Source organism: Amphiura filiformis, chromosome 6 (genome assembly GCF_039555335.1).
Source record: "Amphiura filiformis chromosome 6, Afil_fr2py, whole genome shotgun sequence".
NCBI classification, from domain to species: domain Eukaryota; kingdom Metazoa; phylum Echinodermata; class Ophiuroidea; order Amphilepidida; family Amphiuridae; genus Amphiura; species Amphiura filiformis.
In genome coordinates, this window is record NC_092633.1 from 53,587,233 (window position 1) to 53,605,392 (window position 18,160).

Genomic DNA, 18,160 nt, shown 5'->3' on the forward strand with positions numbered 1-18,160 from the left:
TATTTTGTTAGGAAATACAGTAGCTTTAATACATAGTCCCCCAACATTTCCCACATATTCTGACAAGGGTGACCTAAGGGGCTCTAATGATCAATTCAACCAGTATAAATTGGCCATTTTTAGAATCTTGAAATGCCAATGATTCTGCATAACCCCATATGCGGCCGGAAGGCTGATATTATCACAACTTTCTCTCTCTTTCGCTCTATCGTCAGTTCTGCTATAAAAAAATTACATCATTCAATATACAACACATTTGTCTTTTATTTTCAGACTAGCATTTGATCAACCTACTTTGCAATCCAAACATTGCTCTACAATTGTAAGTGCTTTCTAGGTACAATCACTTTATCTTTGACATCATGAGGACACTCACTGATGGCGACCTAGCTCGGCTGATAACAATAATGATTTACTTTTTTATTTTTGGCAAATTATTGACTATTTTTAAAATATTTATTTTTGGAAATCTTTTTGTGTGTGTGTGTTGAAAACAAAGTCATCATTCTGAGATTAAATTGTGCTATCAATAGTCACATCTGATAAAATATATTTACTATATTTTGAATAATGAATGAATGAATGATAACACATCTAAAAAGGAAATCTGGACTAATAGCAAGAGCACAATTCAGGACTACTGGAGTTCTTACGTGTTGGTATTTTGTGATGTAATAAGGGTCATTATTTACATAATGATGTAAGTTAAAAATTGACATATTTGTTGCTGTTGTTGAAATATTGATGTTCTTGATATCCTATAAGAAACTCAAGTGCCTTGGCTGATCTTGAAGAATGATCCTTTACTTTGTATTGTTTCTTATTGCACACAAATAAGTGTTGAAATTATGCAGATGACCTCACTGGGAAAGGCAGCCTATTTTAAAAGTGGGTGATTAATTAATTACCTTGTAACGAGTTGACTTGTGCATCATCACCATTAGCATTTGTCCCCTCTCTGGTACTACTATTCTGTGCATTAGATTGTGCCTGTTTGGTCAATGCTTCCGTTTTCCTTGACGATACCACATCGGGCATAACAGCATCAATCAATGAAAGAGAATCTAGTGTTCTGTTATCTATGACGGAGCCATCCTGATAGGGTAAATAGAAAATACAGATAATAAATGTTTATGTTAGAATTGAATTGTAAATAGTTATGAATCCTTTCAGATCTACTGAGGTGTTTTTTATTTTTACTCAATCAATTAAAAAAAAAATTCCCAACGCTGTCAGGGGAGTGATTTTAAATTTTTTTTAATTGATCTGTTTATGTTACGAATTTGAGGTAAGCTTTAACTAAACCATTCTTAGTTTAAAAACATCATACATGTAGTTAGCAACACTAACAAGTGAAAGCCTGATGATATAAGCAATATGTTCCATAGTAACTACTTAAACTACCAAAATTGTTATACTATAAATTGTTCTATAAAATGCCAAGCCTTGTTCATTTTAATTGACAAAATGCAGAACATATTTGTAAGGTTTATAAAAATCAAAACTAAATTACATTTCGCTGTGTGAGTTTCCTTCGAATAGCTCGAGTACTGCTTCATTCAGGTTTCAATTATTCATATTCTAAAATATATTTCACCACATGCATCACTGGAATACAAGTCTCTAGCTAAGTGCAGTTTTTAAATACCGTGATTTTAGTGTATTCACCAAATGTATGCAAAGGAACCTGTGCAATTAATTGTGTACCAGTCAAGCAAGGGCCTCGCATCACCATTCTTTCCAAGAATGTCAAGAGGTTTGTGATGAGTCAACCTTCCCCCTCCAGGGTACAGCCCCTGTGGTTATTTCTTCACACCCTGTACCCACAGGTTTTGCCCTGTATAACCCCCTGAGGGAGGGTACAATGATGAATAACATCTTCCACGGGGAGACTTGTACCAGCTTTTGAACAAGCCAACTACGTGACAGGTGTGCTATGGCCTAGCAGGTTGCTTAATTTGCATATTTCTAGGTATGTATACATATTACAACCCTCAAGACAACTGAAGGTTTACATAGACCCTAGATCTCCTCCAGATCTTCTCTAGGGGCTAGGGATTTTGCTACTGACCCACTGCGGCTAGGGTTGTTGCCCAAATAAGCATGATGCAAAGTATTTTCAATCAGTGACTAACAGACTGCTGGATGAAGTACTCCTTTGGTACCCAATAAATGACCTTATGGGTATACATCTACTTCAAAGTAACCATGAACATTTTTGCAATAGTCATCACACACTGTACTTGAGTTGTACCACTCAAGCTGCCTCCTATTCTACTATACATGTACATTGGTTTCCTCAAATTGGCCTCATTCTATATTGCAAAGTTCAATAACCTGCATTTAACAACCACAACTCAGAAATTGACCTCAAGTTGTTGAGTATGAATTTTTGTACCAACAGCATTCAAAGGCCATTCTATGAGTGCATATGCATATCAGGGTTAAGAACTGTGCACTGAAGGATGAGGATAATTGAGATTCTACTGCTGCATGTCGAGTCACTCTTCCCAACCACCCAAACTGAAAGCCTGTCATCACATGCATAAATCGGCACATTTATTATCACCTCCCATCAGTGTTCCACTAACAACATTCAGTATGTTGTCCCGGTATGTTGTACACTGTTTGTGATCATGAATGTCAACAAGTTTTGTCAAGTGCATCAGTAATCATATCAGAGCTGTGCACAAACATACACACCTAGGCAGACACTGAGCTTGCAGATTTGAAATAATACTAGAAACAGGCTTCTTGATCCCTTGGATTACACTTTGATAGTCAAAATATGATGCAAGAACGCTGATTAGTTCATTAACCAATGCCTCAAAGTCAAATATTAAGAAAACATTTCCCTTCTTTCTGGCACTGTAATATATTTCCTTGGTATTCTATGTACCTCATAAGACCATTCTCTAAAGTTAAAGATTTCAAACCAAATTCACATGCATATACCTCACCAATTAATGTCCCTACTGCATTATTTTCAAGAACATTAGGGACACATCCCTACACAGCCCTAAATGGACTCAAAAGCTCAAAAGGGACAACTAAATTTTCCCCTCAATTGCACTCTACATAGCTTCTACACAGAATGTAAATTTAACATTAAATTAACATGATGAACATGATTCTTGTACATGTATGTACACAAACAATCTCAAGTCCATTTTACATCAAAGTAGTTGCCATACATACCTCGTTGATGCTAATCTCTGCCTCGACATACTGTAGACCCTTCTGTATGATGGAGATGAGAGCGGCTGGGGGCACCAATGCCCCATTTATATTAGACTGACTTATGTGACTTTCTATACCAAATGTGAATGCTGAATGAGAAAAACCTATATGAAAGAGTGAAAGAAAACAAAATTAAAATTGCATTTTATTGAATTTTGGCCCAAATCCTGTAAGATTGGTTAGTGGTTACAATCATGCACATAAAATGCACAATGCAGATCAGAAATTGTGGTGGATTTCTTGCTGTTTGTATACACTGTCAAAACACATTACTCCGATTCCAGAAAAATACAGCACAAATATTTTTGGATAACAAAAATATAAAAAGAAAAAGCATTGAAATCATAATCCTCTAGTTAGCGCTAACTGGTAATAAAAATCAAATTTGAATATATCATGTTTTTTGGAATTAAGGGCCAAAAACAGATGTTTTAGTGCGGCTTAAATTTCTCGTATGCTGTGACAATTAAGCCCAAAGACATGAACAAAGACTAATTCTTAGTCTTATTCTAAACTGAAGACTTTGAAAACTTGAGAGTTGTGTCAAATATTTGAATTTTGCGACTACAATTTGTAAAAAAAAACCTGCAAAATTGCACGTGTTTGGCTCATTTTTCCTTATTGAAAAAATATTAAAATATGGGTTTAGCCATGGGTCCAGCTGACTGAAGAGTTAAGCCATGTTTCATTTCAAGATACTTTTTCAATCTAAAATTTTTTTTCTTGAATCAGATGTACTGATGGTGAAAATAAAATTCATAGTGGGACTTGTTTATTTCTTGGCCTCCCACATATGTAGGTCACTACCAATCCTTACCTGATTCCTGAAGATATCTATACACTAAAAAATTAACCTCATCACTGCTGATACTCATGATGGAGAGACTACATGAGGACAATCCTGGGGTGGTAAGACAGTGAGATAATGCAACTACAATGGCAGCAAAAAGAGAGACACCACGATCAGATGATGCTACGGTTTCCTATTGATGTCCTGTACAAAAAGAAAAAAACAAAATAAAATATTTGATTAAACGTGTGCACAATTGTACGAACTGAAGTAATAATATGGTACTATCAATAATTTAAAAAAATCATCAGTGTATTGTTACCATGACAACCAGATAAATCTTGATCAGTAATCTGAACGTTATATCATCTTCGTTTTATTATTCCATTTTGGGCAATCTCAACTCGGTTTTAAAAAGTCATTTATTTTATTTTTTTTGTATAAAATTAAAAGTAAGTGTACAAATCGCCCCAAGGTTGCTTCAGTATCTAAAGAATGATCAATAAATCAATTTTTATCACTAACTTTTGTTGATCATATCACATCAAAATACAGCAAATTACACATGACTGGTTTGATATAAAATTGGATCCGTTGAGCCCATATTTATTGGTCGAGCTATGAGTTTTAAAATATTGGACGAGACGTAGTCGAGTCCATTATTTTACAACTCATAGTGAGACCAATAAATATTGGGCGTAAAGCATCCAATTTTATCATTATTATGTTTTGGATCCAATATTATCACAACTTGGATCCATCAAAACATAATAATTCAAAATATTGGACAAATTAAAAATATTGGCCTGGGCTTAGGTTGTTGGATGACATCAATTCGCTTAGCTCCACAAGTCCAGTATAAATTCAGATTCGTAAGGGGCTATGCAATAATTGTGAGCACTGGGCGGGGGGGGGGAGTAAAATTGGGAAGGGTAAAATAAATGGGGGGGGGGGGGGGGAGATTTTTTGACAGGCCGAGGGGGGGGGGGCAGGGAATTTTTGCCAGGTAAAGAGGGGGTGGGGAAGGAATTTTTGGCACACATTTACGGGGCACCTTTTAAATAACATGCTCTAAAATGGCTCAGGAAAACACAACAGGAACATTCAAATATGAACAATTTTCTGCTAGCTATGCTTGCATCATATTAATATCTACGCCATTTAAAGTTTGCAAATTTGGCATATATAATATGCAAAGGGTGGGGGTAAAGATATTTTGAGAGCCAGGGGGGGCAATTTCGGCACTCCATTTCAAAAATTTCTCATAATTATTGTGCCCACAGCACCTAATTATAATTGGTTGTTGGTATATTTTACTACTAACAGAGAAAGCTGTTGCCTGGGAATCCACAAAATGCTTGCTACCCTGGATATTGAAAACAAAAACAGCCACCCACCTACTAATAATAGCATGCAATGCCAATTAAAGCAGCACCCTAAATATGTACCTTTAATACTGTGGATTCTGTATTTTAATAATGAATTATGAACTCAAGCCAAGGATAGTGAATAAATATATTTGGCCGTGGCATTTTGGTTTATTTATAAAATTAAGTTTAAATAAAAATAAAAACATGCTTCTCATCCGGGTTTTGATTGTGATTTACTGAGTTTACTATATGTACGAGGGTACGAGGATAGTTCATTTTTAAAAGAACAAAATGTTGAAGATCGTCCCTGACACAAATGCTGACATCATTGCCCTCCTTGAAATTGGAAAATAGTGTAGCCTGTAGTGAAGTCTTTACAATATGAGTGTTTTGTTGAGTATTTATATGGTCATTTTCACGGTAAAGGGTGTAACTTTGGATTTTTAACATTTTGATTCGTAGTTTTCTAATAAAGCCACAGAATTCCATGATTTTTGGCCACATAAGTCATCTAGTTAGCAGCTACCTTGGGTAGCATAATCATCTTCGGGAGTTACTGCGTTCAGTTTTAGCAGGCTTAAATGTACCTAATATTGCCATTTTGAAAAACTGTAAAAAACAGTAACATTTTTGTAAAACCCTGTGTTTTCTTCAGTTAGTTCATGGATAATTTTTCTTATCCTGAAAGTACGGTCATATGTTCAGTAAACACTGCCACATTAGATTTAATTGTGAACAGCCCTTTATTTTTGAGAACCGGACTTCGATATTTGTCGTTTCGGGGCTTCATTTTCCGTTAACAATTGTTAACAAACTTTGTGGGTATAGCTTTGGTTCATAATTCTTGGTTATTTCTTCACTTCTTCTTGATTCATAACAGTTGATATCTTAACTTGAAATGGGTAACAAAAATTAGTTGATTTGCAAGCTTTTAAAATTTTTATAAAATCTTGACTGCAAATAGCCGTTGTTCCGTTAACTTTTTTGAGGCCTCCGAAACAAACTGTTCAGCAAGCTTGGGCAAATATAAATAAAAGAGCTCATCCAATCTATTTATCAAAATGTAGCAAAGTAGATCCTCAAGTCACTTGTTTTTAAATCATGGAGATACATATCACCGTTTGAAAATGGGACCCAATACAAACTTTCCGTTAACAATTGAAGCCTCCGAAACAAATGAAGCCTCCGAAACAACAGTAAGCTTAATTATCATCTATGCATATCTAAATTGGTATGTTCCATATTGATATCTGCATTGTAATTGTTGCATGATATGTGCAGAATGTCATAAATTTAAAAAAAAATTGATATTATGGTTAATGCTTGAAAAATATACTGATATCCAAGAAAGCCTGTTTCGGAGGCTTCACATGCAAATAACACCATGCTTAACAAATGGGTGAAAAAATTACCATGTTATAAATCTACAATATCTGCCACATAGAATCATTGATTCAATACACACAAGAAAATAACAGCTTAGATGATCCCAACAGTGTTGTTTTCAAAAAAACTACTTCTGCCATGTTTAACAATTGTTAACATGAACCCTCCGAAACAAAAAAAATGACTTGCTGTGATAATTTAATTTTTGTCACAACTGAAATTCAATACTTAGAAGCAAAGCATGAAAATTGGTAATTGTGATATTTTTTACCTATTTTTTATGTCAACTTGTAGTAGTTAGCCAAATATTTTACTTTTATGATCACCTGTGTTGTTAACTGAAGCCTCCAAACACAAATCGCTTGAATTGCCAATTCTAAAAATAACTCCAATTTCTGTGAAACTTGGCTGGGAGGTTCCTTTCATCAAGTAGTATTTGTACATGAAGTTAGACATTTAAATTATTTTAGGAACCCAATTAGAACTTAAAAAATATATTTAAGGTTGGGAAATTTCCATTGCAAATGACCCTTGATGTTAAAAATTTTCAAAATTGCAATTACAAACATAGCGAAACATGGTATAAAATTTAACTTATATCTGTTGACTTACTTTGGAATGGGATTTCACATGTATTCCAGCTTTCATGTCATAATTTTCTGAGTTTATGTAAAATACATTTTTTCTTAGATTTTAACCAAAATGTTATGGAAATGTCAAATTTTTTATCAGAAATCAAAAGGTTTAAGCCTTGAAACATTATTTTACTGGAATTTAAGTTGCTTCTATGCATGATTACAGTAAACAGAAACATATTTAAGTGGTTTGAAATTTTGACCCTAAAAATCAAAAGTTACACCCTTTACTGTGAAAATGACCATATAGCCACAGTGCCACACACAGAGTGTACAATTCGTCAGTAACAATATGACTTTTGTAGTCTTGATTCAAGTCTACATGTAACATGTAGTACATGTAGTCTCCTCTTGACTTAAGTTGTAAGGGATCATGTCATCATGTGAGCTTAGCCAAAATGTAAGATTCTGAGAGGCAGGATAGAGAGATGCATTTAAATGTAGAGATAAACTGTTGGCTTGCATTATATGTGAATATGTGTATTGGCCTGTTAATATATGTATTATAGTAAAACCATTTCTATTAAGAATTTTTATTTTTCAAAACAAAAAAGAGGTAGTCAATTTCATGTTTATTTTGAGCAATATAAAAATTTGACTTGTTGATTGCATAGAACCATACAGTCAATTAAATTTTTCGTGTTTCAATTTTTTTAAACTTTATTTTCCATGTGCTTGTATCATATTACATTAAGTTACATAAATGAATATGATTATGATATTGATAAATTGGAGTCTCTCAACTGAAATTATCAAATAATGCTCTGCAAATTAAGTGATTTTCATCAAAGTCATATTGATTGAATTTGGCAAGCCATCTCGAGGTTGATACAGTAGCCCACAGGAGAAAGAAATTATACAAGCTTTATAAACATGTACCAGCAAGAACCACAGCACATCAAGTTGCACATTGATTAACGTCGCTAATAATGGGTGAAAATAGCCATAATTATATTATTTATACCACAATGAAAATGTCACAAATATTAGGGCATCTAAGTGAATGCTGTTGAATACGGCTGGCTGAAAATAAATTACAGGGAGAATGGATATCAAACAAACAAGATCTAAATTTGTTAATTTTTTTTTCGTTTCCAAATTTCCATGTTCCAGGAAATCAACCTCCCAGTGAATTTACAACAGGCAAACTGATATTAGTTTAGTAACTGGCCATGCAAATCTGATGAATGATGATAGATTTTTGGGCCTGTTTTACCTCTTGTTAGCCTAAACAATTTAAGCGCCCACCCAAAATGATTTCGCTAAGCGCCCTGGTCGGTTAATGGAACAAATACAGTAGGTAATTCATTCACAGATCATCTCAGTAGTAGGATCTCAAGCATGTATATATATGCTCATCTCAGTCATCTGTCAAGTTCTTAGGGATCGAATAGCAACATCTCACGTCTGCACAGTATTTTTGTGGGACATGAGAGCACATCAGACATATCGAATGTCCTTCTGATTGAAGATACACATTTTTTTTCCCAAAGACCTAATTTTTGGGGAAAAAAGTGCATCATCAATCAATACGAAAAGGTCAAAATTTTCAAATGATGGATGGCTTTTCCTCCAAATTCATAAAGTTTACTACTATACAAGGTCAATGTTGGAGAACCTATTGAATGGAGGTTAATGAATTGTGCCATTGGGATGAGATACATTTAGTGTCTTACAGGGAGGGTGCGCACTGTCATGCACCGATAGGCTAGCTCTCCATTCACATATATTTTAGAATGCTTTTCAAACATCATTTTCTTGATTTACGAGTTTCTCGTTTATTCTGAAGAAGCATTTTCTTTAAGTTTTTAAAACAATAATAGTAAATAAATAATACTCTGCGCAACAAACAAGAGTAAACTAATCATGATGCAGAAAAAAAACCAATCCTCCATCAATCAACCTGTTGCTGGGACATTGATAGATGCAGCATCTACTTGCAAATGACGTACTGTAAAAGTGGTAATTTGTGTGTGGAATTTTTTCACGCTTCATAGATTTTGAACTGTATGATTGGTTTTTTTTATAGTTTTTTACATAGACCTAAGATATATTTTTAAAAGAACATATTTGCACTTTTTATTTTTGTGGTAACTGTGTTGTGCGTGAAGAGAATGAAAATTAACGTTCCTCAAAAATTTCCACTTTTACAGTGGCAAGCAAGTAGAGGCAGATCACTTATGCACAGAGAGTGTGTGAGAGAGAGAGCTGCAACAATTTGATTACCTTCCTCCTAACAGAAATCACTGTAAGGGAAGGGGCTTGCTTAGTTTCCTGCCACTGAGTAATAGAAAATATACAGATCTTCAAATGCATTACATGTCGCTGTGTTTTTTTCCATCTCATACTGTGTCTTTCAATTTAAAATTAAAAACAAGCTAATTAATATAAGAGCATGAGCATATAAAATCTAATCTTGTCTGTTTTATGCTCATATATCTGTAGACATACATAGATCTCTGTCCATAGGCAAACCAATCTTTTTCTGTAAGATATTAATTGATCTTTAAGCTTGAAAAAACAAAAAAAACAAACAAAAAAACAACAACATAGCAAACACATTTTGACCATTTTCAGTCAAAATCAATCTTTTTATTTTAAGCCAAAAAAACAGCTATTTTTAATTGCAGCTAAAAACAAACAAAACCGCCAAATCTGGGTCGGTTTTCTCGCATTTTGCAGTTGCCATCTCGCATTTTTGGTTAAAAAATTGTGTATTTTTCTCTAAGCCTATATGTATAGGCCTAAACAGTAAACAATGACCAAGTGATGTATTCACATAAAACAATAGACAATTTGGATATAAAACAAACATATTATGGCTCTGTCATTTTTTTTTTTTTTTCCTCCCAATATCACAAATTTACAAAAATAAAAAATGTTTGAAATCAGAAGGACATTCCTCGTATTGAGAATGCAATTTGATATATTTGATGTGCTCTCATGTCCCGCTAGCTGAGTAAACGGGAGCGGTCAGTAAACAGGGAGGTTAGCACGGGGAATAATGGTAATCACAGCATTGCTTTTACCAACTCAATTACACGACACGGTTTTTTGTTGCCTCCACTTTGCAAACGATTTCCTAGCAATGAAGCTTTCTTTTTCTCTCTACCCCCATCGCTCTTGCTTGATTTCTTTCCTTTTCTAGGCCTTATGAGGTGAGGTGCAAATAAATATGAAACATCTATAGAAAATATATGAAATAGATCCTATTTTACTCATTACCATTCTAAAATTTGAACATTCCAAATCAACATTTTCAGAAGAAATAGTGAAAAAACTGTTGATTTAAGTTAACACTATGTGGTACATACATAATACCTTACTCAAAAGCCTAGTATCAAAATTACCGGCCCCCCCTTGCATGCTGTTTTTGGCCGTCAACCCGGCACCAACTCATTTTTCAACCAATTTGTATTAAAGGTGTCAAAATACTGAGGAGGATAGCCCTCCCCTAAGCTATATTGTCATGTGAGGCGATCAAGCAAAATCAGTTGAAACTCGGAAATATTGATTTTGAGATAGAGCCAAACAAAGGAACTATTTCCTTTTGTTTTCTATTGTTATGGAAACTCTTTAATTGCTCATATCTTTGGAACTGGTTGTTCAATTGCAGTGGGGTTTTCTGTAAAATGCTGATTTGCAAATGTTTGTTACTATCCTATAAGAAACTGAAATTTAATATTTCCGAGTTCCGACTGATTTTGCTTGATCGCATCACATATGTTGTGAATTGGTAATGGTATATCAAATAAGGTGGAATAGAACAAATATTTTTATTTTGTGTGTTCAGACATCAATATAAGTTGGAAGTACTTAACATAACCTATTGCCTGAAGTATAAAGGTATCATTTAATTGTCGATACCGTCTTCTTTGAAATAAAAAAACAAACAATTCATTTGGATGACAAATAAAAAAGTTAAACCTTTAAATGTCGAAGAAGTCAAGGGTTGACTCGGTAGAGGTGCTGCCAGCGGAGGTGCTGCCAAAATTCAGAGTTGGGCGACTATCACGTTTTCCCTAGTCGACAGCAAATAGTCATGACTACGACTATAGTCACGACTATCTGTGGTCAGAATTGGAAGTGTGAAAGTTTGGTGCGAATTAACAATTTAACAAGTCAAAAAGACCCAATTTAATGATGATTTATGGACTTTATGATTACTTGTTTGTATCACATTTTCACAGTTTATATGTTATTACATGTATATACCTCATCTAAAGATTCCCGTCATTTGATTGGTTAAAAGCACGGGCATAGTTTGATTACGCGGAAATCGCAGATTGTAATGATCTGTGCCGTTCGCATTGAAACTATTAATTTCTCTTCCCATACCCAAAATCGATGCTTTTAACCCAACAGGTGACATGAATCTTAAGATTTGGTATATAAAACAAATATTGACTGCTTTTTATTCGGGGCATGGTTAAAATTATAGTCATGGTTTTGAGATCACTGTGGGCCTATAATTTTAACCATGCCCCGAATAAAAAGCAGTCAATATTTGTATAATATTTGGTTGGTTTTGGTGTGGATATCTGGCACTTTTAACGTGATTTTGTAACATTTAAATATAGTTGCGTTTGACGACTTTTGGTTTTCAATAGTCATAGTTACGACTACCAGTAATAGTAGCGACTAACGAGTATTGGCGATTTTTAGTCGCCCAACTCTACGGTGAGGAAGGAACAAGTAGGGCCATGATGATGTTTCGGGCTATGCCTCCAGTGGCGTCTGCTCTCCCTCTGGTCATGTCGGGACATCCCTAAAGAAAATGGAAGCAAGTCACTGTCACAGTGCAGCCAATTCCGAGATTCCATCTTCAAGTGTGTTGTAATTACCATAGGCAAAATATCTGCTGCCCGGACTCTTTGCACAACACAGAGATGCAGCAGATGCCACTCAGTTTCACTCAAAAAACCTGAAACTGGTGAGAAAAACATGAAAAAGCATGTGAATGCAGGCCAAAAAACTCTGAAACAGGCTGAAAATAAATAAAAACGCAGGAATTTGGACTCTCGAAAAACCTGAATTCAGGCTAAAACCTGAAAAGTGGTATCTCTGACAACATATCCGTGTTGGAATTCATCACACAGTTTCTGCTCAAAGTCCCAGACCAAAACGTGTAATTCCACCGTTCTAATCGATTGGAATATTGTTTTTGAACCAGATTTACCATCCACTGAAACAGAGTAGCCGTCAGAGTAGCCGGAGGCTGCTATGACAAACACTGGAGTTTGGTACTTTCGGGTTGAGTAAAAATCTGTGTTTTCCGAGGAGCACCGTCATATTTTTGGCGAAAAAAAAAGTTTTAAGGTTTTGCTTGTTTTAGGGTCGGTCGATCATTTTTTTTTTCAAATAAAGAAAAAAGTATAGGGTCGGGCCTAATAATAGGGTCGGTTGGGTAATGCCAACATAAATACATTGGCCTTATTCTCGATCGTGAGAGGATGTCTTTCTTTGTACTGTTGTGTCAGCATACTTTTTGTGGAACAACACGATGGTCGATCGCGCAACCAAAGGAAAGACCGTGATTGGTCACTTCTTAAAAGATGTACTTGCAGTAAGCGTGTGGTGTTTGCGTAGTTCGCTCAACACAATATCCGTGCGTACCCAAGTTGGCTCTCATCATAGATCATAATCATATTTTGCCTATGCATGCTATAATATATTGGTCCGGGCGAACACACTATGTGTGGCAGTGGTAAGGCAAACCTCTTTCGTAGTGTGAATGTATCATGTATGGTTGCTTTTTACTCTGTTCAAACCGTGACATGTACACCAAATACACAGCCCTCGAAATGGTCTACTTTTTAGTTGACCTCAACTCCAAAGAATTTAGTGTAGTTAAAAATGCGATCCCCAACCCTTTGGTTACCCCGGTACCTTTGGACGAATTTGTAGAAGTCTCTGTGCCCTCTCCGTGTCGGAAAATGCCAGTACAAACATAGAAATCCCAAAATGAATATTTCTTCAGTACGGTACTCCAATGGTTCCAACATGGACGAAAAAGATATAACTGGGTACGGTACCACATTTTACACGTAAAAGCCGATGGCACAATGATGGAAGCCAGTCAAACCACCTAATAGCGCATCTAAAATAACCCGGAAGTCACAATAAAATTAGGAATGAACTTGTAGAGACTAATTCCATCACTCATCTTCACTGTGCATGTACCGTACAGCTGTACTTGTATACTTCGTAGTGACAAAATGGTTGACAAAATCATGAGGGCAGCAGTTTAGTATAGAGTTCTTAGACCCCGGATGAGCTGCCATTTTGCTGCATGCGTTCTGCTCGCCAGATACAGTGGGTGAAAAAAAATGTAAATCAAACAAAATTTTTGATGACAGGTCATACTAGGATTTCAATTTTTTATTAATTAATGATGTAAGTTAGGCCTACATGCTGTATTGAGAAATAACAAAGCTTTTTTCAGGAAGTTTTGAGTTTATTTCAACTGGTGGTGTAGGATCGCAATGTGAGTGAATTTGTGATGAGATATCAACGATTCACTCGGTCGGACATCCGGGAACATTGTCCCCTTTGCACAAGCGCGCGCATAGCAACTAGCTCGACTGCCTTGAGAAAGGGGAACTGCATATGCGCAGTTGCGCACACAGGTTTTACAAGGCTATTTCTCCTTTGTGACGTTAGCCCAACCAAGAGAATAGTAGGATATGAGACGTCGTAGGCTAAAAAAAGGGTCATACGCATGCACAGTGGTGTTCTTGAATTCGCTTAGTTCTGAGTTGTCCACGTCCAACTTAAGTTTTGTCAGATATCGACTGTTATCACACTGACATTTTTTTTAAACGGATCACAACTCCACTAAGTTGGACCATAAACAGCCCTGAAACACAGCATACTAGGAGATCGGGAGCCAACATGACACGGCGTACCCGCAGTAATTGAATTTGTGTGGCCGTACTTGCTATCGGGGAAATGTACACAATGAGTTACCACCAGGCATAGCGAGATAGACACCCATCAAAGATCTTTTAGTAAAGCTAGATGAGAATTAGTATATGTGTTCACGTAACCGCCTCAACTCATTTGCATAATTTTGGAGGTGGGCTGATCGTATTCTGATTCGTGGAACACCTAATTTGCATAGGTTTGGAGGTTTCCATATTTGGGTTTTCCTAATTAATTATTAATGACCCGGACGTTGTTTACATCATGACGTCATAGAGCTTGTTACTTGTCCGATTCAAAACACGAAAAGCATTCGCACTTTTCTTCCCATTAATGTTATATCATGAAATACCATATAGCGGATGTGTTAGTTTTTATATAAGGAAAATATTCAAACCGATGACCCCATGTTGACAATGGCTAAATATGCTGTATTAGTTCTGGAAAGGGTCCGGCGACGGTCCGCCATTTTTTTCTTCAGATTTTGATGTCATTTAGTAGACTTGCTTAGTTGCTTACCAGTCGTTTTCATTATCCTAACTACAGTTTGCACATTGAAAAGTGAACTTTGACGTACGTGATGCGAAAAATTCTTGCCGTACCTTTTTTGATTCATTTTTCAGCCGGGACGGTTACGTTTGCGGCCACGCATTGGTATAGGGATGACCAGTTCTTGTGTATATAGAATTCTGTGACACCCATATAATAAAGGACATGACGCTGAGATGTTTTTCACTAAATTGGCTGGTATCATTTCAGACTGTCTTGGCACGTGGGGGACACGTCGATTGTGCTAATTATAGTAGGGTGGCCACAATGCTAGCTATTGTGTGTACCCCTGCCTACATACACAAATGTATGGTGGAAATTGTAACAGATTCTGCAGCAGTTGGAAAACTTTTGGGCATTTTGAATTCCATATAATTTGTCTCCTAGTAGCTTCTGTGCTAACCCGACTACCTAATTAGATAGAAAATTTTCTGCTCGTAATGAAGGTGAATATAGCATTTTTGTGCGGTCACGCATAAAAAAGTTACGCACAAAATAAATTTTTGTCATCGAATAAAACTATTTTCCCAAAGATGTACAATTATGCTATATTCACTTTTACAATCTAGACCCTCAGAGCAAAATCCTGTGCAAAAATCAGACAATTTGGTTGTGTAGTTTAGGAAATACAGGCCTTTGAAGGTCATAATTGGCACATAATAGCGCCCTCAATGGTGAAAATCACACATATTTACCTTAAAAGTCCTGACAAAAGAGTTATTTTTGTGATTTCAGCCATTTTATAAACGTTGTAAAGAAGCAAATATAGCAATTATGACCCTGGATTTTTAATATTTGCATAAATGGACATCAAATAAACAAAAACAATACATCTCATGCCTTCTTTGGCTTTATTCCCACAATTATCGCTTCATGAATATGCAAATTTATGACAAAATCAGGATTTTCCTAAAAATGGGGTAAAAATGGCCAATTTTGTGAATCTTTAAAAGGCTGTATCTTCGCAACGGATTGTCCGATTGAGTTGATTCAAAAGTTTTTTAAATCATTTTGCAGAAGGAACAATCCTGACAGAAAAAGTAATTCCAGGGGTGGGTTTGAAATTTTCATGTGACCACCCTAATTATAGCTAAAATAATAGTTTCTCGATCATGAGAGTATGAATGCGTAATGTCGCAAGTTAAGTGGAATGACACATGAGCGCGATCGAATGTGCATGCACAGGAAATGCAGCGCTACCCAAAGCGTGTGTGGCAAGGCGTTGTATGCTTGACGCAATTTTCATTGCATGCCAATAGAGGCCGTCAGCCTTTTCCGCGGGATCCGCCATCTTGTGGGTACTGCCGTTCTGCATGTCATGCGTTAGACATTACGCACCCGATTACGCAGAAGACGCAGCGCGTGACGCACCTCTTCAGTCAAGTGTCAACGCGGTGATCTTAGCAACAAGGCACTCCGTACCCACAAGATGGCGGCGTTTACGTCACAATGACTCCCTCTATTGAGCTCTCATGATCGAGAAACTATTATTAATACTAGTTTTAGCTATACTCATGTACTAGCCAAAATATTAAATTCTCGATCATGAGAGCCAATTTGGATAAGCCAGTTCGCAATTTCAGAATCATGATGCATTGTGGGTAATATTTGCCGATTTTTTGGAGATAAACACGAGGAGGCTGCAGTGCATTTCCAATGGCGGCGAACTTTGCACTTCCTTCAAAAACATATTTTTGTAAAACATTTTTTCTTCATTCCTACATATGTTAATATTTCCTGTGAAATACAAATATAAATTTCCTCTGCGAAGACCAAACTGTCAGCGAAATTCCAGTACAAAACGTTTTTTACGGAAACGTCAAAGTTCACCCATTGAAAATGTACAGTAGCCTCGTTGTGTTTAACGCTATATTTATTTGGCGACTTTGTTTCTGCACATGCGCAGTTGTAATTGCGAAAGGGCTTATACAGGGGCGTAGCCAGCTTTCTTGGTCAGGGGGTGCAAAATAAAATTTTTGGGGCACAGACGAAAAAAATTGCAGTTGCATCATACAATACATAGAGACTGTATGTCTTCGAGCTTCCCGAAAAGGGCCTTATTGGGATGATGTGTGCGCGAAGCGAAAAAAAAATGGTATTTTACACTATTTTCGCCCATTATCCGCTAAAAAGGGCTTTATTGTTACAATGTCCGCGCGTAGCGCGGAAAAATTTAGTATTTTACACTATCTTGGCCCTGAATTTTGCTAGAAAAGGGGCTCCTTGCCCTTTTTCTTTTCCTTTGCCCTCCTGATTTTCTCTTTCATTTTTTTTTGTCAGTGGGGCACTTTTTCTTTTCTTTTTTTTGTCAGGGGGCACTCTGCCCCCTGCACCCGCTGGCTACGCTACTGGGCTTATACGCAGTTATTTGCGTCGAGCACACTACGCAAAGACAGGCGCTGAGCATGCTGGCCTGTATTCATACCAGTTAATTCAGTGTATTTTCATCTCATTCTCATGGCTGTGTGCTGGATCAGTGGATGTTTTTAATATTTTAAATTAATATCCCAAAACATGAACATTGTGAAAATGCATTGAAATGACATGATCCCTGCATGCCGTTCCCCTGTTTTTCGTACACAGCAATCAATGAGCACTCATACAATTATAATAATGTCTACATTTACACAAACTTTACCTGTAATAAAATAGGGAATACATTTATGAGAATTTGTTGGTTTATTAATTTTGGTAAATTATTGTAAGTGTTGAGACGATCCCTGCCTTACCTTTACAGTGTGGGCCTCGGCACAAAAACCCTGCAAGAACTCTCGATGAGTGCGACAATTATAAGTTGTTGAACCGGCACAACGTTCAACAAATCAGCTTACAAATAGCCTCAGTGATATCTTGAAGATATTATGCGTCGAATGGAATGGTATACCGGTCCGATTTAAGCTAAATTTAGGAAGATATCGTGCGTTTTATTCCGCAATACCTATCGAAATTCACACAATATTCAGCAAGATGGCGGATGAAATCGCCAAACGCCCGTACATGGCGCATTGATATTTTATACTTTTTATCTGTACTTGTAATATTTAATTTAGAGGCTTAAATCATATTAATTTAATACCTAATTGCAAAAAGGAATTTAGAAATATACAATAATCACATATTTAACACGATTGTCTTTTATGTGAAGTACTTTTTGTCTCTAAACATATTCCGCGGAAGTATTTTGAGGACATTTGGTTCTTTTGATCACGTGATGTCTCATAGTTTCAAGGTCATTCGTAGGAGGCGCTGTGTAATCAGCTGTTTCT

General features: G+C 36.2%; 1 protein-coding gene across 1 annotated transcript in view; it reads right to left on the bottom strand.

Moving 5' to 3' along the window:
• Window positions 1-17,881, bottom strand: part of LOC140155614 (F-box-like/WD repeat-containing protein TBL1XR1) — a 68,273-nt gene extending 50,392 nt beyond the window's left edge. The window contains 4 exon segments of the mRNA XM_072178527.1: window positions 909-1,095; window positions 3,199-3,344; window positions 4,058-4,234; window positions 17,624-17,881. Of these exon segments, the coding sequence (XP_072034628.1) occupies window positions 909-1,095; window positions 3,199-3,344; window positions 4,058-4,115 (391 nt within the window). The 5' untranslated portion in view covers window positions 4,116-4,234; window positions 17,624-17,881.
• Between the last annotated feature and the right edge of the window lie 279 nt (window positions 17,882-18,160).